The following is a 9,622-nucleotide window of genomic DNA, read 5'->3' on the forward strand; positions in this document are numbered from 1 at the left end:
TATATATATATATATATATATATATATATATATATATTATAAATATACTTTTGTTTTTCGTTTTTTTGTTTTTGTTTACAAAAACACAGCAACAAGCACAATGGAATGTTTTTAACGTAATTGGAAGCCGTGGCTTCAATCCAGAGAAAACTTGTTTCTAGTAAATGTTTTGTTCAAAGCACCCCTTCAAATTAAAAATGTACATTCAATTTTTTATTTTTTTTTAGGGAAAAGGACAAAAAGCCCAACGTAAGGTTTGTCCAGGTTATTTTCTGTTCTGACCTTTAATTTTGGTGTGCCACCCCAGGATTTTCATGGTCCCCCACCCCCCATAAATACATTTCTGGAGGCGCCACTGCCAATAAACTGTGTAACAAAGACGAGTCACGTGCCGCAACGTTAAATTGAAACTACAATGATGAAGCTGCTGCCAGTGGCTCACTGTGGTCACCATGGCAACGGCACACTCTCTCAATCCCAGACTGCCCAGACAGACAGAAAATAAGGCTCAAACAAATGGGAACTGTGAACAGTCAGAGATTTAAAAATTCTTGAACGGTATCGAAATGCCATTTCAGACGTGAAGTCTAAACGTTCAAAGATAAAAATGTATCTTTTATAGTTCACTGTAAAATTACATTAAGTGTAAGACATGCATGATATCTGTCACATGGTCAGAGCTTGCCTGCTCAGTGAGAACAACAGACTCCATTATTTAGGGTTTAATGACATCTTGTTTCAAAATAAAACTCGTGGCGGCACGGTAGTTTGGCTCTGTACAGAGTTAGAATTTTTAATTTATTAGAAAATAACCAAAATCTGTCAAGGGTCTGAGGAGCAAGAAACCAAAAATCCTTACTTTCATCCTCCTTTCCGCTGGATCACGTGACACTTTTTATATTTTTAGTAACACAATGTGTTTGTAACTTTATTTCCAGGCTATGAATTCCTGTGAGCATGGAGAGGTTTCAGAAGAAGCGATGCTTGAAAAAGGTGAGTCCCTCGCACCTGTACCACGGCTGCCGTGGTGGTGTCGCTGCATTTATTTTGTTCAATCTCGCGTTGTTTACAGAACACGTCCGAGACGTTAAGGAGGAAGAAGTGGATTTTACTATTTGTGAACCGTCTCGAAGACGCGATGGAGGATCTCCTGCAGCCACAGAGGTCAATAAAAGGTTGGCAGAGGTCGTCCCTGATGCACATCAGTCCGCCAGCAGCAAGAGAGCCCGAGTCTCCAGTGAGGTAACATTAGACCTGATTAGTCTTCATCCACACATCATCAGGTTTACTCTCAAACACAGAGCTTTATAAATAAACTTGATCAGGATTTCATACCATTATCATATATATGTTTTTCTCCTAAACAACTATTTAATCATGAGAACCTAAACTCACCAAACAGACAACTAGTCAGCTGACAAGTTTTAAAAGTTGTATCCTGACGCGTTTCGTTACAGTTTGATGAAAAACTTAACATGTTCCAAATTCTTAAGTGGCCAGACGACGCTAAAAATAACACCGCTCGAGCCGCTTAAAACCAACAACTGCCCCTTTTCCATTAGTACCTGTAGTACCGGTACAGCACGACTCTACTCGGTAAGGTACAGGTTGTGTTTCCATTATGCTTTCAGTACCGGTTCCAGTGGGCAGGGTTCAAATTGATGTCACCACCTCTCACCAGCTGTTGGCGCTGAGACGCTGAAACTGTTTTCAGTGTAGGGTGAGAATTTATTTTGAAGTTGTGTGTATGTATGTATATGTCTATATATATTATATATATATATATATATATATATATATATATATATATCCATCCATCCATTATCTTTACCCGTTTATTCCATTTTTGGGTCACGGGGGTCGCTGGTGCCCATGTCCAGCAATCACTGTGCGAGGGGCAGGGTACACCCTGGACGGGTCGCAAGTCCATCACAGGGCCACATAGAGACAAACGAGACAAACAACCATTTACTCTCTCACTCACACCTAGGGACAATTTAGAGTTACCAATCAGCCTAACATGCATGTTTTTGGACTGTGGGAGGAAACCCGGAGCACCTGGAGAAAACCCACGCATGCACGGAGAGAACATGCAAACTCCACTCAGAAAGGCCCCTGGACCGGGGTTTGAACCAAGGACCTGCTCACTGAGAGGCAGCAGCTCTACCAGTTGCGCCACCGTGCTGCCCATATATATATATACATATATATATATATATATATATATATATATATATATATTTATATGTATATACACACACACACATATATATATGCACACACACAAATATATATGTATATATGTGTAAATATACACACGCACATGTATATACACACAAATATGTACACATATATGTATATATATATTCATATATATGTGTTTATATATGTGTGTGTATATATATATATATATCTATATACATATGTATTTGTATACATATATATGTATTCATATATATATTCATATATATATATGTATTTATATATTTATATACATGTATTTATATATACATATATATTTATATATATATAGAGCAGTGTAGCTGCGTTCTCTGGAGTGATGAATCGCGCTTCTCCATCTGGCAATCTGATGGACGAGTCTGGGTTTGGCGGGTGCCAGGAGAACGGTACTTGTCTGACTGCGTTGTGCCAAGCGTAAAGTTTTGGAGCATCTTAGGAATCAATTTTGCAGCATTTCACTTCCTTTGGATGGCATTATTTTGGCCTGCAGCTCTAAAATTCAAATCTTTGGTGTTATTTTTGATCAGGACATGTCTTTTAATTCCCACATTAAAAAAGTTACCACGACTGTTTTCCTCCACCTACGACATAATATCACTAAAATTAGAAACATCTTGTCCAAAAAGGGCAAAACTGTAGCTAAAAGTAGCAGAGTATAGCTAAGAGGAGCACAACTGCTGCTAAAGACTAAAATGAACAATACAGTAACTAAAGACCGAATTTGGCAAAACATCAGCTAAAAAACAAATGTTTAATTAACAGAGTCATGGGATAAACAACCAATATCAGAAATCTCTTTTGACAGAACAAAAACTTGCATTTTAAGAAAAAGTCTGGAGCAAAATATAAAATAAATAAAGTTTAGGCTCAAGCTTGTGTTTGTTGCTGCATTCTTTTGAGCATCTTAAATCACACTATTCGATGTTTTTGTTGTTTTTAAACATTTGTAATCTTTCTAGATGAGGCCGTGCTTGATGGACGAGGACAGAAGACATGAGCCCCTTTGCTTCACCACGGCTGGAGAAAATGGGGACCACCATGAGGAGACGTCCAGGTTCTCCTACAGGAAGCCTCTTTTCAGCATCTCCCACAGGATCTCAGACAAGAGGAACACTCCGAGCCTGGAGCAGCAGGTCGGTCACAACAGCTTCGGTCAGCTCAACTTCAACAGCGTCCTTTCACTGAGGCTTCAGAACTCGGAGCAAAACGGTCCCTCAGAGACCTTCTCTACCACAGGCCCATCAGGCCACACGTCGACAACAGACTCCAGCCTTTACCCGCTGATTGAGAAAATGTTTTTTATCCTCAACACGCTGAACTCCAGCATGACTCAGCTGCACAGCAAAGTGGACTCGTTGACCCTGGAAGTCATGCGGATAAAGAAGCAGATCAAACCGGCCGAGAAGGTGACGGAGTTCCAGCCTCCCCCCGAGTATCTGCTGACGACCGATGAGCTGAATCAGCTGACGGAGCACACGTCCAGCGCCGGCGAGCTCGGCTGTCAGCTGCTCGTGCACCTCTTCCCGGAGCTCTTCAAAGCCATGGAGTGCCCTAGTGACTGCACGGCGAGCAGGAGAACTCTGGAGCCTCTGCACCTGCAGCTGATCCGTAACTACGTGGAGGTCTGCTACCCCTCGGTGAAGAATGACGACGTGTGGCAGGAAGAGTGCCTCCTTCAGATTAATGACTTCTTTAATCGTTTCTGGACGCAGAGGGACGCGGAGAGCGCTCGGCTAATGAAGAAGCAGTCGGACGCAGATGTGAAAATGGAGGATCCTCACTCTTATTGTTTCATCAACGAACAGGGTCAGGAGGAGCAGGTGTCCGTGGAAAACCAGCAGAGCAGCCTGGCGGGGTCAGACGCTGCCTCGAATACACAAACCACCGAGGAGCTGGACGAGTTCTCCTCCCCCGAGGACTTTGTGGTTTTTCTCATGCACCGTCTCTTCCCCGAAGTTTTCGAGGAAGGGAAAATGCCCGAAGGCTCCAGCATTCTGGATTCCAACAAGATGGAAGTCATAAGACGGTACATGGAAGCGAACTTTCCCAACGTGCCTGAGGACAGCTGGCTTCAGGTGTGCGTCCAGCACGTGGAGGACGCTCTGGAGAGTCCACGCAGCAACAGCAACGGAAGTGAATCTGACAACACGAACTGCCACGGCTACGAGCTGAGCCTTCCTGAAGATGTTTCCGTCAGCGCTGAAGTTGGCGAGTGTGAGCGACCTAACCGCAAGTCCAAGAAGTCGCTGCTGACGCCTGTGGATTTTGAAAACCTGGAGATCCCTCCGCCGAACTTTGCCTTTCCTCGAGAGTGCATTTTGTCCAGAGAGCAGCTGAGGAGCAACTATGAATGCAGCTTGTCCATCGGCAACTTCGCCTCCCGGTTGCTGGTGCTCATGTTCCCTGAACTTTTCACCCAGGAGAACGCCAGGAAGCAGTACAACTGCAGCGGCTCTCTCGGGAAGAAGCAGCTCGACCCCGTCCGCGTGAACCTGATCCGCCATTACGTGCAGCTGGTCTACCCTCAGGCCAAGAACGACCGAGTGTGGATGCTGGAGTTCGTGGGGAAGCTGGACGAGAGGTGCAGGAGACGGGACACGGAGCAGAGGAGGTCCTACATGCAGCAGCGTAAAGTTTACGGTCAGGATCCAGAGCAGGACTTCATCTACCAGCTCATCCCGTTCAATCCAGACAGCATGAGAGAGGATCTGGACGTTCCGTCTATACCTCCTGAGAAAAGCAGCAAAGATTTCTGTAAGATCCCCTTGGACCAACTGACTGTTTCTACACCCGGCTTCCTGGTACCGTCCGTCTACCTGCTGTCAGACGCCGAGGTTCGGGAAATCGTCCAGCAGAGTCTGTCCGTGGGGAACTTCGCCGCCCGCCTGCTGGTGCGTCTCTTCCCCGAGCTCTTCACCTCGGAGAACCTGCGGTTGCAGTACAACCACTCGGGCGCCTGCAACAAGAAGCAGCTGGACCCGGTGCGGCTGAGGCTGATCCGCCACTACGTGGAGGCCGTGTATCCCGTGGACAAGATGGAGGAGGTGTGGCACTACGAATGTGTGCCGAGCATTGACGAGCGCTGCCGGCGTCCCAACCGTAAGAAATGTGACATCCTTAAAAAGGCCAAGAGGTCGAACACCGTGTCCTAGTGTCCTGCAGCCGGTCAGCACTTCCTGCTCTTAAATAATTCAGTATATAAGCTGAAATCACTTGAACTCAAAAAAAAGAACTGTCCGATGTAGGATGAAGCCAAGCTGATATTTGAATTCTCACTCCTGCTTCACCTTTATCCCGCCCTAGTTTAGGTAGTTTTATTACTCCTGGGTTTAAAAGGTTAAAGTGCTCCTAGAGCTGTTTAATACGTTTTGTTCCCACAAAAAAAAAAAAAAACTTGTAGCCTTAAAAACAATAATAGTTCCCACGGTTTCTCTAATATCAGTGATGTGACGTATTTCCATAGACTGATGTAGCATCGTGCCACCACTCTTTTAATAACAATGTACTAACAGGCATGTTGGGGAATATTTGAAATAGAACATTTCTCAGATTTTGCTTCTTTTTACAATTTTTTTTTTAAGAGTTCATGTTTGAATTCAGAGATTTAAACAATATTGCATTAACTTTGAAACGGCGTGAACGCTGATTCAGCATTCTGTTCTGTTTGTGGGGGGGGGGTTGCACATCGTCTTGGGAGTCCACTTCTACATACTTTCTGCTCTTTTAGCCGTTTGTCAAAACGTTTGGCTCATTCAGGAGATTGGTGCTACAACTTTTAGCTTTTGACATTTTTATACTAATTAAACTAATTATTTTTAGGCAGAATTTAACCAGAAAAATAGTGTCTAGATTTTATTTTTATTTACGGTTTTACACATTTGAGTTAATCCCTCACCCATTATTTGAGCTGTAAAAGTCTCATGCAATGTTTTTTTATTTTTTTTTAGAAACTTGAATTTAAAGAAGTTCTCACTCGATCATTAAACAACCTAATTTCCACTGTGGTTGTGTTCAGAAGCGGAAACGCAAATATTGTCCTTGACCTGATTATTCTTGAACTTGTCTGTATGTTAAACCTTCTTATAGAAGTTTATATTATACAAATAATTTAACATGACAATGGATCATGGTAACTTGTTTCTAATAAAAGTTATAATCTACTAACTTCCTGTTGTTCTTCCACAGCAACATCCAGATTAAAAAGGTGTTTCTGTGCATCACTACAGTGCTATTTTTTATTTTATTTTGTTCAAGATTTTTTAAGTCTTTCTAATGTTTTTGTTCATTTTCGTCTTTTTAGTTTGAAATCTGGTGTAGTCAAAGCTGCGAGACGACTAGTACGGACCATTCTGCATCGTTTCCCTTTGATTTGATGAGAAGTTTCAAAAGAGCAGACAGCAAATCAGAACTTTAATAAACGAGGGCATCAAATTCAAAACTTTCAAATGTACATTTATTGGCAGAATCTTACAGTAAAATTGCGCCAAATAAAACGTTTCTCCCCTTTTAACTGTTTGTTTGCAACGGTTGAGTTAAAAACAGTAAACCTCTGTGGATCCATCGTGCTGAAGATGGTTTAAATCCAGTCTTCTGACGCTTAAAATTACCATCAGTTACAAGATCATGACCTAAAAGCTTCATCCTTGGAGAGCTCCAGGTTTTTCCACCGTCTCAAGGAGACTTTCTGCTTTTCTCTGTCAGATTCCACTAAAATCTTTTTGACGACGATCCTCATCAGCTTGACTTTTTTGGTCTCGTTTTCCTCCGACACCACAAAGTCCAAGGTGTCCCCGATTCTGACCTGAGCAGCAACAAAACGGGGGTTAAAGGAAAAAGAAAAGCGAGTTTTTTGTGTGTTTTTTTTAATGCAGCAGTAAGCAGCACTCACCGTTTTACTTTTCTTGATCAGTTTCTGTCCGTTTAGTCTCAGCCTGCTGCTGTAGAAGGCGTCCTCGACTTTGCTATTGGAACAGAAATAAACGTTAATCATTCTGAGCTTCAAGGCTTTATCCAAAACAATCCATTTTTATGACTCACTTGCGTGCCATGTCCAGTCCAGACTTTAAGATGACGTCATAGCGGAAACATGGCACAGATTTCTCTATGTCTTTATAACCTTTAGGTACACTCGGGTCTTCGTCTTCATAATCGCTCTCCTCTTGGTCGCCCTCTTCCTCCTCCTCTTCGTCGTCCTCCTGCGTCGCTCTAGAAGCACTGCTCTTCTTGCTTTTAAACCTCAGATGATGGACGGACCAAGTCTTGACGGCGTCTCTGCCTCGAAGAGCCGTCCTGTGACCGCCCAGCGCAGAGAAGGTCGAGCAGCCCCACAGCTGCCGGATATGAATGGTTCTGGGACACCACTCGGTCCATCTCTGCCCGTATCCAGCAGCCAGGAGGTGACGGGGGTTCAGTCGTCCCAGCTGCCTCATGGCGAGAACCTGAACCACCAAACTCTGAACGCTGGCACTCCAGCCCGCCACTGGAAAGATGCAAGAGTCAAAAACTTTACTGATATACATTTACGGTAAACATACGGCACAGCTCCTTTTGTTGCTTAAATGTTCTTTTATTCTTAAAACAAGAGTTCTAATGTTTCGTTTCCATTTATTGTCACATTTATTCATCCAAAACTATTCATGAATGCATTTCTCCCTCACATTCATCTTTATCCATTCAAGTTTTAATAATGGTGTTCCTAACCAGGTTTTAGTACCATAGTTTACCCTTTGTTTTTGTGTGCTTGAAGCAAATCAGTGATTTAATTATTCTGGAAGTGAAACATGTTTGTAAAAATAATTAGCCTCTCCTCATCAGTTAGGGTTCAAAATGTTGACAGCTATTAACATTTTAATAAATGCAGTGCTTTTTTAAAATAATTGCTTAGTTTAAACTAAGTAATAACTTTAATTTTTGCCAGAAAATTAATAAAAATGTCAACTGTTTTTTTTTTATTGTATTTCTTCATTATTAGCTGAAAAAAATATATATCTTGTATTGGTATGAAAAAACAAGTTTGCCATTCTGTACATAAAAATTTAACTTTACCTTCAAAATAAAAGCCTCTATAATTTAAGTATTGTTTAAATCGCTAGTTGATCATGTTTAGATAATCATAATTATAAAAACAGCTACACTTATTATGATCTAAAAGGATAACGGTACAAAATTATTAAAAATAAAATTAAAATAAATTTTAAAAACGTAACCGGAAGTTGTGGCTTAGACGTCCGTGAAAACAACAAATTACGGGTCGTTTTGTTTACGTTACGTCCTTTAAAAATTCGATGCATCTTGTGGTTATTTTTAAATATAAAAACTAAGCGTTTGTGATCAACCAAGAATAACCAATTGCATTGAAGTTTAAATCTCAGATTAAGGTAAGAACGAAGTTAGCTCTATTTGTCACGCGGACTCGTCATTTTAGTTCACGTGCAATAAACACACAATGAGCTCCTAAATAAAGAAGCGAATGCCGATCTGTTTTCCTACATCAAACGCGTTTAAATTGTTATAAATGTCTGGCACTCACCTAAGGAATAACCTCTCATAGCTCCGTTCTTCGTCGACTCTTCTTTGGGTGCACATGAGGCAGCAGTTTTAAATTTACTGCCACCTACTGGTCAGACGGAGAACTTCATGTTGTGACTTCAAAAAGCGTTCAATACAAAAAATGTTCATGTTGTGACCAAACAAAAAACAAACACTGGAGTCACTATGTTTTTTTCTTACTTGCCTGTAAGTTAAAAATGTTTAACATGAAGTATTGAATGAGGCAAAAAAAAAAAAAATCAACATTAAAATAACATTTAAGTGTCTATGGTTTAGAAAAGTTCCACTTTCTAACAGATTGCTAATCATTCTTAGATTTCTAACATTCATTATCAACCTTTCACATAATTGTCTTCCTGCTTTTTCTTTATTTATTGCAAACATTTTTTCCTTCAAATACATTAGGATTCTGTGAAATCATTTAAGGTCTTTCTGCTCTTTGAAATCTTACTAAATCGGCATGCCACCTAGAAGGACCGGTCGCTCATTAAACAGAATGTAAGAGATTGAACTAACACGAAAAGATTCAGCTTTTTGAACTCTTGTACCGTCCATCCATACTTTATTTTCTTTTTGTTCTGGAGTCAGCTCACCTGGGCAGCAGACTGAGGAGGGAGGCCCAGACATCTCTTTCTGCAGCCACCTCTTCCAGGAGGATTCCTACATCCAATATCCAACTTTTTGCCTCAGAAACTGCCAGTGTGGCAGCCTGCTCGGCCCACCAATACCCCTCATGCCTCTGGAGTCATAAGTCACAATAGGACTCCTTCAGCTTGACAGCCTCCCATCCTCATGTTGTTTACCGCTGAGTTCTACGATGACCACCGTGAGA

At 41.6% G+C, this 9,622-nt stretch overlaps 2 protein-coding genes across 2 annotated transcripts in view; one reads left to right on the top strand and one right to left on the bottom strand.

Moving 5' to 3' along the window:
- Positions 1-5,536, top strand: part of bend3 (BEN domain containing 3) — a 6,300-nt gene extending 764 nt beyond the window's left edge. The window contains exons 2-4 of the mRNA XM_037694735.1: positions 939-993; positions 1,073-1,242; positions 3,201-5,536. Coding sequence (XP_037550663.1) covers positions 942-993; positions 1,073-1,242; positions 3,201-5,393 — 2,415 coding nt within the window. The 5' untranslated portion in view covers positions 939-941 and the 3' untranslated portion in view covers positions 5,394-5,536. The remainder of the gene's footprint in view (positions 1-938; positions 994-1,072; positions 1,243-3,200) is intronic.
- A 1,190-nt stretch (positions 5,537-6,726) lies between these two features.
- Positions 6,727-8,825, bottom strand: mtres1 (mitochondrial transcription rescue factor 1). Its single transcript, XM_037694741.1, has 4 exons — positions 8,771-8,825; positions 7,279-7,720; positions 7,130-7,202; positions 6,727-7,042 (listed from the first exon to the last, which is right to left on the bottom strand). The coding sequence occupies exons 1-4, from the start codon at positions 8,787-8,789 to the stop codon at positions 6,863-6,865; spliced, it is 714 nt and encodes a 237-aa protein (XP_037550669.1). The 5' UTR covers positions 8,790-8,825; the 3' UTR covers positions 6,727-6,862.
- Positions 8,826-9,622: the final 797 nt, after the last annotated feature.

This window comes from Nematolebias whitei, chromosome 21 (genome assembly GCF_014905685.2).
Source record: "Nematolebias whitei isolate Nwh7 chromosome 21, NemWhi1, whole genome shotgun sequence".
Taxonomy (NCBI): Eukaryota; Metazoa; Chordata; class Actinopteri; order Cyprinodontiformes; family Rivulidae; genus Nematolebias; species Nematolebias whitei.

Coding starts and splice junctions, on each gene's coding strand:
- mtres1 (XM_037694741.1), bottom strand. Junction 7,203..7,278: donor GGACTGGACATGGCACGCAA/GTGAGTCATAAA, acceptor CTGTTCCAATAG/CAAAGTCGAGGACGCCTTCT. Junction 7,043..7,129: donor TGATCAAGAAAAGTAAAACG/GTGAGTGCTGCT, acceptor GTTGCTGCTCAG/GTCAGAATCGGGGACACCTT.